Raw genomic sequence first — 17,719 nt, forward strand, 5'->3', positions numbered from 1 at the left:
TTAGCTTCAACTTAACCAAAGTCATGCTCTTAGATGGTGTAGTATTACACTTCTATTACTCGTTTTATTTACTCCTTCAGGATGAAATTGCTGCCTGCCCTCCTGGAATAGTAGATAATTAACTCTTCAGAAATAAGGTTAGTGTTTTGCTAGACGTAAAGCACTTCCTGAAAGTGAAGTGAACAAATATATACAAAGATTATTAGAAAATGTGTGCAACCATTTTGACCCCTGAGACAAAGCTTCCAAGGCAGACCAGAAAATAAATTATAATGTATGAAGTCTGACTCAAAAAGGAACAACCTCTTTGATTGTTCACTAACACATCTCACACTCAGGGAAAAGTTAAAAAAAAATATGTAAAAAGAATGCATTCTACCATTACAAAACAAGCAACATATTTTCAATCTAAAACTTTAACACAGTTAGCAGCACTGATTCTAAAACTTTTATCTACCCTTTCCAACATACATACCAAATACCTCGTAGTCTTGTATCAAAAAGCACCTTTATAGCTTCATATAGACATTTATCCAGGTGTGCTCATCCAAGAGAAGTATTAGACATCTCACATGATCCCATGAGACTTACAGTGTGGGTCATACACAGTTCATTCAGACAAGCAGCTGATCTCCAAGAGCTTTACCAGTCCAAACCTCAATGCTGAGCATTTTCAGTTTTACTTCATCAAGGTTTAAAATGTACAGCAGTGTACTCAACCATAGGTAGAGCAGAAGAGATGTTCAGAGCAATACACAAATCACTGTGCTAACTAGATGCAATGAGAAACTACTGGAGGGAGGGAGAAAGGGAGGGATCATGGAAATGCTAAGTCAGTATCAGATAGATGAAGTCTCTAATTTAATTCACTACACTGAGAGAATAATTGAATGTGCCTCTCACTGGGGAGGGGCCTCTGTCAGGCCAGGAAGAACTCCCTCTTATATCCATAACACTGAATGAAGATACATGGTCTTTCTTTCTACCTCTGAACCAGAGATGAGCTGATTAAAGAAAGGCAGAACTAAAGAGTAGGCAAAGTAAGTCTTTCCCTTCTACAGAGAAACATTAACTCCTGTGGCAGTGAGTAAAAGTGGAAAACAATGGAAAATTGTAAACAGTAAAAGGTAGAAAAAAATACAGGAAGGAAATGCAAAACCAGTAAACACATTTAAATATTAACAGATTTGTAACACAATTGTTTAATCATGAAACACTGCTCTGGGTTCAGAACTGTTGCATGCCAACAGAGTGTACAAACTTTAGTAGTAAACATAGGACCAACATGAAGTACACTGGCAAAATGTATTTCTCAAGGTGTTGAACACAAAAGGACAGCCCTACAGCATCAAGATGGATTATCTGTACCCTCTCCCTTTCAGTATCCCAGCTACAACACAAATGAAACAGTAGATATTCAACAGTTTTGTCTAAGGCTTATGTGCAAAACCCAAGGAAGTGGTGTCGATGAAAGAAATAGCAATGAGGTCAGTTTTCCCACTATGACATATATCCAGATATCCTTGAAGTATTTAAATAAACCTAAAGACCCATTTTCAAAAGTGATCATATCTAGCACCCAACAGAGGAGAAGTCTTAATCCTACTGAAAATCAATGCAGCAAAAATTCCTGTTCTGCTTAGCAACCAGGAAATCAAATACAATATGAAACCCTGGTACCTAAACACTGCAAGTATCTATGTTCTGTATTTCTCATATTTGGATAGGGAGCTGTTTTGTCTCTGTGTAGAGCAATGTGTTAGACCAATACTAGACCTTCTGAGCAAAGAACTCAGTGCCTTTTCTCTTCCTTCACCTTCAGCTAAGCATTTCCTGCTCTCACTACACTTCTGAAGTGTGATGTGAGCTGAGCATTCCTCTCACTCTCGAAGTAAGCATCTTTAAGAGATCTGCATAAAAATAAATCCCCTTGAGTTTATTCATGCTGCAGAGCCTTAATCCTGCAGGAAACATTCATTTTTCCTTTGTTGCCTTAGAGGGTACAACCTGTCCCTGCTGTGCACATTTGGGTTTGTAAGTGGGTGGGGCGTCTTGGAAGTATTGTTCTCCTGGGGACATAGTGACAAGCACATACACATTCTGGGGACTGTGATTACTTCTGGTTGTCACAGAAGGACAAGGAATGCTGTAAAAACTACTTATAGCTCCTGAAAAATACATCATTGTCTTTCTTGCCAAGAAACATATGCTGGAGTCACAATCCTAGAGGCCACTCTCCTGAAATCAAACCAGGGCTTAAGTGATCTGTTGGCTACATGGGCTTTGTGCTGTCTCTGTATTAGTGACATTTTAGAAGCCCAAGAGAATAATACTGACTGAAGATCTTTCAAATACTAACAGTAGTTCAGCACAGGTTTTGTCTTCCTGAGGTTTAATCTCAGTTTCTTTCTCTAAAGACTTGCAGCATAATGGACAACATCCCTTGCCTCTTGCTTAGACACAGACTCAGTGTAACCTCTTTGTTTAAACTCTGAGGTCTTAGGGGCAGGGACTGACAATTTACAATCTGGATGTGAAGAGCCTACTATTAAACATGGACCTGATCTGGAACCTCTGGGCGATGCTGCAAGACGAGCACTAATTACAGTGGTGTCATCTTGTTATCTGAGCAAATGACTGTAACGCCTTCATTTTCCTTCTGGCTCTCCTTCCACCTACCTTTGTTACCTCAACTTAGCTTTATGTCCTCATGTAAACATAGATTTTATTCCTCATTTGCTTATCTTATAACTTTCAGGAGTTATATTTTCATGTAGCAAATGGTCATTAAGAACTTCCAGAGAAAAAGGAAAAAGCTCAGTTTCCCAGAAATGTGAATGAACACTAGGCCTATTTCACAAAGCAGCAGCAGGTTAAAGATATACATTTGTGTATGTCCCTTTTTGGTCCTTCTTTACAGAGAGTTAGACAAAATAGTGAGCCACAAATTCTGACTCTCCAACTACCAGCCTAAAAACAATAAAAGATTTTAAGCTCAATTCTCAAGGTTTCAAATGAATTATACCAAGATACAATTAAAATGAGAAATAATTATTATGTAGCTCTTCAATCATACTGCAAAACCATTTTACTAACTGCATAAGCAAAGTTTAATTTTCAAAATTCATTATCAAAGCTAACATTAAATATGCAGAAATTAAAATATCTGAATAGATAATGACACATCTTAAGAAGTATGTAGTTTGCTTTGGTCTTGACCCCCTCCCCCTACACGTCTCTGGTCACACAGCCCCTTCTTGCCCTTCTTGCCACAGTCTCTCAGCCATTAGCGGCATTTATTTATTTCTGGGGATGTGAGGATAAAATGACTAGAAAGTCCCAGATGAACCAGTAATGGTTCTTTTCATATTTTAATTTTTATTGCCTATTTAAAGCTTTGGATTATGACTTTCTTTTCCTGAGGAATAAAATGTCACATCAGCAAACATAATGAGATTGATGCAATTAGTGTGAAGATATTGTAAATACCCAAAAGAGAAACAATTTCACTGTTGAACACAGTGGAACTGTGCTTTGTGATTTAATCCCTATTCAGGTAGGTGATAGCAGGAACAAAACTTTCATTTTAGGAGCAATAAATTTCCAGCTCTGTGTGAAAGCAATTTCATAGAAAAGTTCATGTACATCTTTCTACATCTTCTAAACAAAAAATGGCCACATGAGAATTATATGAAAGTTTTACTGATTTCAGACACATTACCAAAAGACGCTGTTTAATCAGTAAACTGCATTATTAATAATTCTAAAATAGTATTCAATTTTAAAACATTGACCATTACAATCTTTCTAATTAATATTCAACATTATGCTGACTTAATATTTTTACACAATATGCTAACTTAATATCTTTACACAATCCCAGCAAACACAAGCCCCCCCCAAATAATTTTCAAATGTGAAAACCAAAAGGCAAACATGGAAGCGAAATGGGACATTTTTACAAGACTATTTAGAATTCAACTATATTCCCCATAGAAAAGATCATCCTTTGCATTCCTTTAAATACAAACAAAATTTCAGTGAAGAGCACTAGGCAAAATGGAGATGAGAGTACAAGTGATTTCAGAGTTTCTCACTGTGGCAAAATTTCAGTGACCTGGTTCTGTTCAGCGTTAGCTATATGGGCTCAGCCACTGTACATTCCATAGGGTCCAAGCAAATTTACTCTTAAAAAATCTAGTACCACCCTAGAGCCTAACATGATTACATAACCCTCCTTCTCCTTCTTGCAGCCCGCGTGTGGGGCATGTGGAAGCATGTAGAGCGTAAGGGGCAAAGTCCCCGTAAAGAAACTTTGCTGTAGCAGACCCAAGGACCACAGCAGTCCCGCTGAAGAATTTTTTAAGCAAAAAAAGTATATACAGTACAAGTCCATCCCGGACCAAAGGCTAAAAAAAAAAAAAAAAAGCATTCCCCCCCTCCGCCTCCCCACGCTGAGAGCTCGATGCTCTCCTACCTCCCAGGCTGACAGCCAGCGGACAAGATAAGGGACGGGTTTGATCCGACGGGATTGCAGGCTGCCGGTCAACCTCCCAGGGCAACGGGGCTAAGGCGCGGGGCGCGGAGCCCGGCCCTCCCGTGAGAAACTCGGGGAGCTTTGTCCCGGGGCGGGGGAAGAGCTCCGGGTTCCCCCTGGCCGCCTACGGGACGCGAACGTCGGGCTTGCAGCCGGTTCTCCCGGCCTCGGCGAGCGTCGCCTTCCCAGCGCGGGGCACTGCCGCTGCTCGCATCGGTTCAGCCGGGAAGGTTCCAAGTCCGGAAGAGCTATCCCCCCGCTCACGGAAAATACTGCCCAGTAGTCAAAAGAGCCAGAGCGAAGAGGGGCACGAAAGGTCCGGGAGAAGGGGGCAAGGGAAAAGCGCCTTCCCTCGGCACACGCCGGCCCGCTCCCCTCCGTTCCCCCGGCCCAGCTGCTGCCCGCAGGTGAGCGTGCTGGGAACGGCACGCTTTGGATAGCACATCCTGCCCCCAGAACCAAACAAAAAGTATAAAAAATAATTAATCCCATAGCGCCCTACCTTTTCCTCCTCATACCCACGCACTTTACCTGTTTTTATGCCGGGTTTTTAATAAATTCCTTCCAAAAGGAGCCATGATCCCAGCGGCATAACATCAGCGATCCCCAAAAAATTCGAGGGTGTTCCCTTCTCCCCTATTTTTTGGCCTGAGCGCCTTCCAGCTTGTTAATAGTCACCGAGCGTAGCGATGAGCTGGAAGTTGTGCAATTTACTGCTAACTTTGAACTCCAGCTTGTTGCTGCTGCTGCACCTTTGGAGTCCTGCCCAACTGCGAACTTGAAGGAGGTGTTTAGAAGCAGGAAAAAGAAAGGGGAGGGGGGGAATACGCACTTGCTCCTGTGATGTGGAGTTATGCACAGAACTTGCTAAACTTTCAGCCTTGTCACCCTCAGGGCAGCAGGCAGCAAGAGGGAAAGAGGGGGTTTTGCTCCCGTGTGGAACTCCGTAAAGGCACACACACACACACACACACACACACACAAAAGCACTGAAAACTTTCCCCGGGAGGCTCCAGCCACTTCAGGTCAAGTCGCTCAGCTTAAATGCACGTTAATGAAGGGCAAGCTACAGTTGCCACACCAGTTCTCAATGCATAATAACCTGGCTTTTCAGTACCTCAGTACTTCTTCACAAGGTGTTGAACGAGTACGGGGAAGATGAAGGGAAAAAGACCGCTGTGGCCCCTCTGCTCTCCCTGGACTTTTAAGTAAACGAGCTATTTGCATGGGAGCCTTTACAGACTAAATACACCTTCGAAAATGTGGCCTAGAAGAGAACAAGTGAGGCAGCAACACGAAAGACTGGATTCGTACTAAGCTGTTCCACGACCTTTTTTGTTATTATTTTAAACCGGCTTTGCCAGAAGGGAAGTGAACACACACCATGGTTCCTGTTCACAGCAACCCTCTGGGAATGAGAGATTTTGGAATAGAGCTTCAGAAGGAAAAAACCTACACCCCATCCAATTTGGAGCAGAGCAGGGGAAAGAGGAGCGATTGTGCCCAAAAGGCTGATGCCAGCGGGTGAAGGTCCCAGGGCAGGTGGGAAGTCCCCTGCACAGCCCTACGCCACCGTAGCACTCTCCTTTCTGTAGTAATTTAACAGGTACATATTAGATGTAAGTAATTCCTTTTTTTTTTTCCTCACAGGGCAGATTCCTTATGTGGCTGCCCAAAGGTACAACACAATAGGGAATTGTTTTATCAACCAGGGGCAATGATTAAATAAGAGCCTACCAGAGTAAGTGCTTATCTGAAAAAAAGTCTTTTTCTAAATTTCCCCTTTCCTCCCTTGTTCAAGAATTCAATTTTCCTGAAGAAAACAAAGCAAAGGCCCGTTTCATGGTTTACCTATTACTGGCAGCTCTAGGAATACCCCACATATTTTCAGTTCAGTCCCACGCCTCTGAATTCTCTGAACTGTAACTACAAAGAGAGGGATCAGAGCCTCTTAAAAGCCTTGTTTGTGTATTCATTCAAATAACACAAAAAATAGGGAATCTGCAATATAATAACTTTCAGATTTCTTATCCTGCTGCCAGGGTAGGTTTGAAATAGTCTGATTTCAGTATTATGAAGATAAGCACACATTAAGTCCATAGAAGTCTTTCATTTTGCTTTGAATCAGGTTATGTATGGCAAAAAGAGGGAATTTTCTTATATCCAAAGGAATGGGAAAATTTTTCAGTACCTAAGAGATGTTTACGGCATGTTTGGCATAAAAATCAAATTAATGTAGAACTTCCTAGAGAATAATTAATATTCAAGTAACTATTATAATGGGAAGTTAAAATGAAATAGCTTTATCTACAAAATAATATTCACTTTTAATTATGAAAATAAATGGGAACTCAAAGATATTTGTAGCTTCTTTTATTACTTCTGAAGAGTCATCTTACAATTTTAATATATTCAAAAATTAAAATACCATGTAAATTGTTCCTCTTCCTCTAGCAAATGCAAAATCAATTTCAACCAAATATATGCAATGTGGGTCCCTCTACACAAGTAAATCAAAATGTTTGTTGCATTCATGTAGCTATGCAAAGAGACTCCAGCATAATAAGCAGACGTTTTCCCCACAACTGAGGGAAAAAAAGAGGCCTTTCAGTCTATGCACTTTCACAATTAGGCTAGCCAAAACCAGGTAGAAAGTACATGAGTGTATGACAAAGTCTTACAGACTTATAAAGGAGAGAATCTTAAGCATGAGGAACATAGCCCTTTCCTAAAAACAAGAGCAAAGGATGTTTAGTACATCATAAAGGAGTGACTACATGCACTTTCTTCCAATATTCAATTAATCTGTAGAACACAAAGAGAAGTAACATAGGGGGCAAAAAGACCTACTTAGTTTATAGAAAAACATACAAAACCACGTAAAAATGCATGGATATGCTCTTATTAAAAGAAGGGTTTTGAATTTCCATTCCCTAGCACATAAGCTAGTTTCTGGATAGAGTAGAAATAGTAGCTTTGCAGAGACACAGGTTAATTTTGTAGGCGGTGTTGACACAACAGTTTGGGTAGCTTGTCCTTAAACTTCCAAAGTGCCTCAAATTATCTGTATCTGTATGTACATGTCCTTAGTTTTCTTTAAACTACAGCTCTGATCTTCCAGGAATATTGTACTAACATTCCAGACCAGGGCCCTGGTACTTCCCAGCATGCCATGTTGACATAAAAAGCAACAACCACTCAAGTTTTGAGTATGATCACCTTCTAATAATACTTTCTGCACGCCAAAAGCTAAAAGGTGGCTAGCTGGTAGCATTACATTTTTCACCCACAAGCTTACCAAATTGTTCTCCATCACAGTATCTTCCCTCTTGGATAAGTAATTGATGAATTTCAGGGTCTGTTTTGCAGGACTCATTTTTGAAAAAAAAACCACATATGTATGGATCTGGAAATCTTCAGAAAGACATGTCAACAATTCATTCTTGTATTTAAAGTAGAAGGAAAGGGAATTATAAGCACTAGTGTGTTACCTGCCATCTTCCAAAGCAGGTCATTCTGAGTATTTTATTCTTCTCTGCAAAAATACTGCAGCACAGAAATGCTTAAAACTACACCTTTAATTCAGATTTAGAAGCCAGCTTTAACCATATCAGTCTATGGGTATAGTTTCAAATTAACTTCTTAAATGCAACAAGGAATGGGTGTTTTAGTGCTCCCTCTTGCCCTTCCTCACCTCTCTTACCCACCACTCAGCTCCAGTGCTTATCTTAAACAGTCCAGGATCTCATCTGATCTCCTTGTAAGCTGATGTAATCTATGCAAATTAGAACCCAGCAAAAAAGTTTTGTTTATTCTGCTTTGGCTGATTGCTGAGATGAGTTGACTTACCTGAGGATAAGAAAAGTTCAGTCAGGCCGTGTGATTTCCAGAGCTGATATAAAGAAAGAATACTAAGAGAAAAAAGAGAGGAAACAAAGGAGAACTTGGAAATAGGGGGAAGAAGCATGACCTCCTTTGGCTGAGTGGTAAGGTAGCTTGGCAGCTTAACCTGTTCTAAGAGTGGTTCACTCTTAGAAGGACTTCATCTCATCTAATGGCTCACTGTCTTTAAAAGTGAGGAGGTCTTAGTACTTTCTCTAGCCACAGGCTCCCGACCCTTTCCTTGTGCCAAATCTGGTTTTCAACAGGCTTTGTGCTCACAACATTCAACTTTTTAAATGGATGAAAAATGGACTTGACACAGGAAAGCGAATAAACAGCATTTGTGGGCTAGGTAGTTAAATTGGCTCTTTGAGGTATCAGACAATTGGCAGATATGGTATGTGAGGAGAGAAACAGGACGATGAGGCCAAGAATGTGGGAAGAGAGATGTGGGAGGAAGATGTCTTGTCTGAGCAGCCCTGAGCAGCTGGATTGGCTCAGCTACATTGTGTAACTTCATTCTGGCTGCAGCAGTGAGCAGTGGAGACAGCAATAGCTGCCTTAGGAATAGGACAATTGCCCATTCCTTGCTCAGTGGATAGGCTGATTCAGGTACCTTGGCTTCCTAATTTTAAACCTCATAAATATTGTGTCTGCTTGAGTCAGCCAAATATATGAATGAAAGACAGTAGACCAAATGGTCCAGTAGTGTATGAGGGAAAGGTCAATATTGGGATTATAATCCACTGAAAGTCAGAAAAGTTGGTGATCAGTATTCAGAGAGGTTGACAATTTGCCCTGCTCAACTTACTTGAGAAGATTTGCATAAGGAACTCAAGAGGGCTAGTGGCTGATAATAAAATGGCAGGTGAGTGTCATGTTGATGAGTGTGGAGCAATATACTCAGAAGGAAATCTAAACAAACCTTTAAATTAACTGTCACATCTTGGAAATGTACTCTATTTGGAACAGCTCATGAAAAGCCTTAGGTTAATGTTTTATACTCTTAAAAGCAAAACTAAACCAAAATAAACAAAGAGAGAGAGTTAACAATTAATGAGAAAGGAATGCAGAGTGAATTGGAAAAGGTTGTTATGCCACTGTAAACTTTCACTCTGAGTGTACATTTTGAATAACAGAGGTAGCCCATCTGAAGGAGGATGTGGAGTACATGGCAGGAGGAGAGTCTTGACACACAGAATAATTTCATATGTGAGGAGAAACTTAAGTAGTGAGATAAGACTCTTGGCTCAGAAGGAAGGTGAATATCTGATTAATTTAAAAGAGCTCTATGATAATCTACAGCATGTAGAAAATAAACATGAAACAATTATTTCTCGCAGTGTAAATATAGGGACCTGCTGAAAGAAACAATCATAAAGCAAAGTTAAAATAAATACACGTAAAAAGATTGTACTTTTAAGTTAACGACTTGAAGATAGAAGTGCTATCTGACTGCAAATTTTGGGAAAGAAACAGGTAGGAATAGTTAAAAAGAGACATTAGGCAAAACCATGGATCTTATGACGAAGAGAAGTCAGAAAAATCACTGTATTCTGTGTCTTTATCACCTCAGTCCAGCTGTATCTCAAACCTCTTTTTCTTTTCCCTCCCTTTTCCTACAGATCCCTAGCTACTGGCATGGCCTAAAGTACAGCAAACCGCACAGTTTACTTTTGACTTGCAGGCTGGGTCCACATGAAGCATCACCTTGGCTGCTGTGCCCTCTTGTAGAGGACTTCCATGTAAGGTTTTTCCTGTACTTTAATAAAATAGTGAGCATAACAGTCAGCTTGATCCCCTGTAAATAGGTTTTTATTCATTGTTGTAGGTACAGAACTAGTTTTTTATATTCTTCAAGCCCTAAGTACTCCTAGGAATAGGCAAAGAGGACACCCCCACATATGGAGTCAAGCTGTTTGTCTGCTCAATCACAGTCGGCCCATTTTTTATCCAGCCCCAAATCTCTTTCCCTGTTTTCAATAGGTGCTGGAACAATACCCTGTGACTGGATTTGCCATTTTTCCATTTCCAAAACTCTCATCCCTTATGCATTCCTGTGGTGTGTTTACCACATATTCCTACTCTTTCTGTAATGGTGTAAATTTTTGTCGGTTAGGTACTTGAAGAATCTGCAATAAAAGGCTGAAGGAAATTAAGTGAGCAGAACATCCTTCTGTCTCTAGTGGAGTTTGTTAAATATAATGGTCCAAATAAGCTTTCAGCTCTCAAAATCTTTGAATTGCTGATTACCTGGTGCTGGGAGTAAAAAAGCCTACCTGATATTTGCCTTGCTTTTTCAGTCTTCTCTAAACATGTGCTAGTGTCCACCTATCAGAGACAGGGCACGATGCCAGCAAGGTACTTGAGATGATCTCCTAGAGCAGCTTTTCTGTCAATGATTGGATGTATTGGGAAAATTAACATGAAAATTAATTCTCCTTTTGTCCTTTCTCTAACTCTCTAGCAGATCCTTTTTCCTGACTGTAAATTTGATAAAAATATGTTAAGAGACATCATCTAAATTCTCAGGTCCTACAGATTTGCAAATTTATCTTGGAAACAGCAGTCACAGTTGAATGATTTACCTAATACCCTATTTTATTTTGGGGTTTTTCTTTTAATCCTCTTGTGAAATATATTGTACTATTACTTGTCATAATAGTTTTTTGCAGCATGTTGCAATAGTATTTTGTGGCTGTATTCTTTGGTGTTAAGAACCTGACTTGTGGCACCTAAGTCAAAGAGAGCAGTTTAGATGAACTGCTGTGTCCCAAGCTGCCATACCTGGGTCAGCAATGCTTGGTATAGAGGATTTATCACCAAACCTACATCTGAGTACACTTCCAGCAGCCCTAGCTCAAACTGCATTCATTGAAAAAGACACATTGAAAACATACTGGCTACATCAAAGAAACTTTCTATGACTGGAAGGTTTTAGAAGTTGAAGATACACAAAGACAATATTTTTTCTTTTTTCAGAATTGTGAGAAAAATACTTTCCTGATACAAATATAGTTTAGGGTTCTGAATATCTTTAATAAAGCTTTTTCTATATAAAAATATTTTTCTTTCAAAAGACGTAATCTAAATTTGCAAAATATGCTATAACCTACTGAAAAAAAAAAAACCACTTATGCTGCCTACATCCAAAGATAATCAATGTGAGTTCTTGCAGCATTAGAGGAAATATGATCACAGGATTTGTAGATAAGCAAGCTTTAAGAAGGACTAGGACCCCCTATCCACCAGACAACCTCCAAGATAAGGAGCCTTCACACTCTGTGTATAGAATTTACTTCTCTCCTTGAAAAATATATTTTTAAATTGCTTCTTATCATTGTCACTGGAATTAAAGATAAACTGTTGACACACTCAGAGTCATATCTGAGTCCTCAAATACACACATATACAGAGGAAACATTTTTCTTGTGGCTGTGTTGCAGAAGCTTTTGCTCAGTTGAGCTGAATCCATTGATTCATTATTTAACTTTGGGTCATTATTTAATCTTTCACAAGAGGAACTCATTTTTAGGTAATTTAAGTAGATATTACAGTATTTAGAAGAGCTGACCTTTTCAATTGAAAATGATTTTCAGAAAGAAACAAGCCTCTGAGTGTGCTCATCTGTTAAAAGAGAACATCTTTTAGAGACAAACATGTGAAACAAATGTCCCCTGGAGGTGTACACTATTCCAGTCATTACAGAGGGAGTACTCATGTTCTTATTTAATACCAGTCCCTGGGATCCTGTCAGTACCTGCACCCATTAAGCCTATCACTTTGCAACTTTACACCAAAATCCTTGATATTGTTTTCCTGTGTAAGCTTCCAGCATGCCTGTTCTCGTCTTCCTGCACAGGGAGACAGACATCTCCACATGTCGTCTCTTAAATGGGCCAGGCACACATTAAAACATGAGCCCTCTTCCTTTGATAGATTCCAGCCATGCATGGAAAATACTCAAACTCTACTTAAATGGTAGAATTAATCCATCCCTCCAGCCTGTTTTTCAGGGGGACAGAAACAAATTTTTGTACTCCACTCATCTTTTCTCATCTAGGAAAGTGTGGAAACATCACTGAAAATTCTGCAGTGGCAAAATGCTGCTGTTTCCTAATCTCATACTGGCACTATAACAGTTCATTAATTACTTTTAAAGGCGATAAGGGCATCATGAAGGAATCTTCTAATACGCAACCTATGATAAATTCTAGGTGTTGATTGACCATTGATAAATGGTCTCCAGGTATTACATTATGTGCAGATTCCTACCCCGCTGGTTTTAGGATTTTATATAGCATTTTTGAGCATCTTTGTCTATTTCAAGTACAATGATACAATCAAATCTATCTGAGTCCTTCAGAAATATGCTCTTTCACAGATTTAACTTTAGTTCCAGTAAGGAACCTAGGTCTCTAATGAAAGTTTTAGATGGATTTCAGACGCCTGAATGTTTCTGACACAGATGCAACAGATGGCATTTCAGAACAACTATAATCAGAAATATTTTCAAAGGGCAGAAAACTATGTGGGCTGCATGTTTGCATCTGACAGACCAACACAAAGCAGGAGAATGAGACAGTTTACACAGCAGAGGTACACATGCCAAGATATATGTCTTCTCCTGAAGATATTCTCCTGTGTTGAACTGGGGTATAATGCCTCGCAGTGAAGGATACTTGCTCCCATGAAACTCTTCTGTGCCTCTTGGTCAAGTACAAGTTTTTTCACCACTAAATTGTTAATTATTACTTCAGCAAGAGTATTCCCTGAGACCCAGGCACCAAAACTCTGGAGAATAAAAGGAATGTACTCCACTGTTTTCTTCTCTGTTCTGCTAGCTGACGGTATCCTAATTCCTGAAGCAGTATAAAGGAAACAGAGTTATTTAGTAAAAGGCATAAAGACTTTTGACTTAGGATTGGCTCAGTCCAAATCCACAAAGTTGTTGAGATAATTAACTCCCACTGATTTTAATATGGATGGATATTTTTACTATTTAAGCCTAGCCTCCCCTATGCTAAAAGATGTAGCACTGGATGGAAGCACTGGATGGAAGTTCCTGACTGTGTCTGTGGTTTATTGTGCAGGCTTATGTCATGGTTTCAAGGCCTTACTCCAAAAGGACCTAGTTGGCTGGGAGCATAAGCCTGTGACCAGGACTACTATAAAATCAACTATATAATCACAAAGATTATGTTCTGGCAAGAAACTGCTGCTATTGAATTTTATATGCAAAAGGACATATTCGGCATTGCAATTATGGATGATAGCTAGCAGTAATGTGTTGTGGAAGGGGGAAATGGAATGGTTGCTATGCATGACAGAGAAATGTACTATTCTCTTCTTGCCTCAATTACTGTTAGAAACACACACAGTCTCACCCAGGTACCAGGGTAGTAGGCTGTCTTGTGAGGATGCTGGTGTCTGCACACTGTAAGAATTTCAAAACACAACTTTCCTATCACATAAAAAGATAGTGAACAGGATCACCCAGCACAAGCTATCAGATAAAATCAGTATTATATCAAAACTAGATGTTATAAACAAATGTGTAAATAATAGCCAATTCCTTATCTCTAGGTGTGCTGGTCTTGGCTGGGATAGGGTTAATTTTCTTCACAGAAAGAGGAATTTTCTTCACAGGCTGGTAGGGGGCTGTTTCGGATTTGTGTTGAACACAGGGTGAATAATATTAGATGTGTTGTTACTGCTGAGCAGGGCTTATATAGAACCAAGGCCTTTTCTGTTTTCTGTACTGCCATGTTAGGAAGGAAGTTGGGGGTGCATGGGAGGTTGGGAGGAGACACAGCCAGGACAGATGACCCCAATTAACCAAAGGCTTATTCCAGACCATATATTAAGGTATATAAAGTGGGGAAAGGAGGGGGACATTTGGAGTGATGGCCTTTGTCTTCTCAAGTTATGTGTGATGCTCTCCTGGGAATGGCTGAACACCTACCTATCCATAGGAAGCAGTGAATTAATTTCTTGTTTTGCTTTGCTTGCATGTGTGGCTTTTGCTTTCCCTATTAGGCTGCCTTTATCTCAATCTATGAGTTTCCTAGCATTTTCCCTTTTGATTCTCTCCCCGGTCCCAATGGTAGGGGAGTGAGTGAGGGGCTGGATGGGGCTTGGCTGCTGGCTGTGTTTAAACCATGACACCAGGTTCCTGAGAAACTTTGTTGAGTGGTAAACTCTGTCACAATATTGTCCTGTACTTAGCACACCTCAAGTGTGTTTAGTTTTTGGGCTCCTCACTATCAAAAGACATTGAGGTGCTGCAGCATATTGAGAGAAGGGCAACAAAGCTGATGAAGGGTCTGGAACACAAGTGTTATGAGAAGCAGTTGAGGGAGCTGGGGCTGTTTAGCCTTGAGAAAATAAGACTCATTGCTCTCTATAACCACCTGAAAGGAGGTTGTAGCCAGGTGAGTGTCAGCTTCTTCTCTCAGGTAGCAAGTATCCGGATGAGAGGAAACAGCCTCAAGTTGTGCCATGGAAGGTTTAGACTGGATATTAGCAAAAATTTCTTCATGGAAAGGGTTCTCAACCATTGAAACATGCTGCCCAGAGAAGTGATGGAGCCACTATCCCAGGGGGTATTTAAAAGATGTGTGGATACGGGACATGGCTTAGTTGCTAATATAGAAGTGCTAGGCTGATGCTGGGATTTGATGATGTCTTGTCTTGATGACTTGAAGACTTTTCCAACCTAAAAGTTCCAGGATTCTAGTAAGAGTTGAATCTCTGAAGTGAGGCATTGCTCTTTGATGTTCAGCTCCCTTCTGAAGCTTTAGACTGTAGGGAGTTACTGCTGTTTGATGGACATGTGTAAGCCTGCCAGAGGCAATACACCATATCTACTTTTTTTTTTTTTTTTAACTCCTTCACACCTTCTAAATCCCCTTAGGTATGTAGGGGTGGTCTTTAACATTATTTTTTCTGCATCAAGGCCTCAGATGGCTATTCACACAGCAAAGGGGTATATAAACCTTTTTGTGATATTCACTGAAATAGGGTCAGAATGTTCACTTCCCATGTTTTACCTTACTCCTAAAGTTATAGCCCTATGGAGAGAGACCATTGTAGCTACATGAATACAAAGGTACCATTTACTTGTTAGCGGTAACAGTCAATGTCAAGCTGTCTCATCAGTTACCATGAATACAGCTGGACCACTTGCTCATCCAAGGGAGACTGGTGACAATGAGGAGAAAAGCTGGAAGAAACTGAAGTTTGTGTCTGCACTAAATATTTATTCCTGATTTTGAAAAAATTTAGTTTTACCTAAATCAACAATACGAAATGCTACAGGGGTACCTTCAGGTCAGTATAATGCTCTTCAAACCTGCTTGTAATCTTTGACGGCTAAGTATTTTCAGTTGAAGCCCAAAGTATTCCATAGGTATCTCAACCAAAATCATGAACTGGAATTCAGGCCTCACTGTTTAAATCAACAATCCTTGTTCCCCTTGGTGTGGGTACATGAAATTTACAGATACAGACAAGCTTAAGTTTTAGCATTTGAGTCATGCTGCTCATCTTCTTAAAATTAGGCATGTATGGAGGTGTTTCCAGGATCGGGGCTACATCATCGAGTGATTAGAAAACAGTCCCCTCTGGGTCTCAATTAAACATGGCTCCAGCAGCACAAATCAATGCACCAGGATAGTGATTTGAAGCTGAGATCATGTCTACAGCACAAGGCATGGCTGACATCAGCGTGTTAATCTGGGGTGTGAGCGCTCTGTGCTCGCTGAATCCCTTCGTTTACCTGCAGTTACAACAGTGTAACTGTTCTCTTGCCAGTATAACATATTTCTGCTGGGATGGGGGCAGGGGGAGAGAGGGAGAGAGGAGTGAGTGCACCAAGCAAGGCTTGATGCCATTATGATCTGGATGGTGATCATAGATGTGGAACTACTGTCAGGACATATACCCAGGAGCATGCACTGCTCCGGATGGCTTTGATAAGGCATAAACACTGCAGCTCTTCAGCATTGCCTGTGATAAGCCTTAACACTAAAGTCTAGGTTGCTGTAGGCTGCCACAGATGACAAATGTTTCTTTCTAGAGCAGTGTTATAAGCTGCATTCTAGTTTAGACATGGATATAGTTAATTCATGTTTATGAAGGACTGAAATAGAAAGGTGTTATGCAAATGCAAAATATTCTTCAGATGCAAAGCCTCTTTTTATTTTTCAGAAAGGGTGCTTGCTTTATTTGTCAGTGATGTTTTTGCTTGTGTTGTAAATGATTGGTTGCCTGTGTTTGCTGTTGTAACATGTATTCTTATTACCACTCTGTTTGTCTTTATTGGCATGTCTGCTTTTCAATCTCCAAGGAATTTCTTAAGTACTATGCATGCAAATTTCAGTTCACAGATGTGCAAATTACATAAACGCTTTCCATCCCTCTTAGGTAAAAAGGCTGGAAGTTGCAGAAGTGGTATATACTTGGTATGTGTGTGCTGGCACAGTCCTGAAACCACAGTTCTTTAAATCCATATTTTGTTTCTGACTATCACTCCTAAATCCAGAACAATTTATAAATTATTTACTCATAAATGGTCCAGCAAAAAACCTTGTATATTAAGAATTAATTCAAAACTGGTGCTTTGGCCCTGCTTAATGAAATTTTCTGAAGAATAAAATTAACTAACTGAAAAAGGAAAAAACACTTCTAAGTGATTCTTTGTATTTTCTTATGTTGCAGTGGAAGAACTGTGGAAGGATGTCCGTGACTCTTTGAGGCTACCTTTATTTAAAAAATAAAAGACAAGAAAAAGAATAAAAAAGAGAATAAAAAGGAAAGGCTACTGGTTGTTTGGAAATCTCTTAAGGACTCCTGGGGAAGAACTCTTATCTGATCAAGTTGAAGGTCTCAGCATAATCTCAGTGATTTACGATACTAATAATATATTGCCTCTTTACTGTGCACAGAGAAATATTCCTCAGTATTTTTAATTCAAAAATCTCTTAATGGCTGTGTGATTTTAAATAGCTAGTTAAAATAAATTCTCTTTTGAGTACAAGGGAAAGGCACAATTCTTTGAGAAATTTGTGAAGGAGGCAGGAGAGATGACTTCAAAAGTTTCAGAGTGTGGAGTCCAATTCCTATTTATATGGCATAATTGAACCAGTGTAATATAACAGTGTATACTTATGTCTTCAGTTAACATGTTCCATGGAATGCTGAAGAATAATTGCTGACAAAAACTGAATATCATGGGAAAAAGAAAGTCAACCCTCTGAAATCAATCTAATTTTGCTCTTTCAGGAATTGTCAGTAGTC

The 17,719-nt window shown here is 39.8% G+C and overlaps 1 protein-coding gene across 2 annotated transcripts in view; it reads right to left on the reverse strand.

Annotated features, from left to right (window-relative positions):
* Window positions 1–17,719, reverse strand: part of RASSF9 (Ras association domain family member 9) — a 42,619-nt gene that overhangs the window by 21,007 nt on the left and 3,893 nt on the right. The window contains exon 1 of one of the 2 annotated variants that reach the window (XM_053979019.1): window positions 5,069–5,212. The exons of the other annotated variant lie outside the window; for it this stretch is intronic. Within the exon in view, the coding sequence (XP_053834994.1) occupies window positions 5,069–5,115 (47 nt within the window). The 5' untranslated portion in view covers window positions 5,116–5,212. Of the gene's footprint in view, window positions 1–5,068; window positions 5,213–17,719 lie in introns of those variants that run through there. 2 annotated transcript variants of the gene reach the window in all.

Source organism: Vidua macroura, chromosome 5 (genome assembly GCF_024509145.1).
Source record: "Vidua macroura isolate BioBank_ID:100142 chromosome 5, ASM2450914v1, whole genome shotgun sequence".
NCBI classification, from domain to species: domain Eukaryota; kingdom Metazoa; phylum Chordata; class Aves; order Passeriformes; family Viduidae; genus Vidua; species Vidua macroura.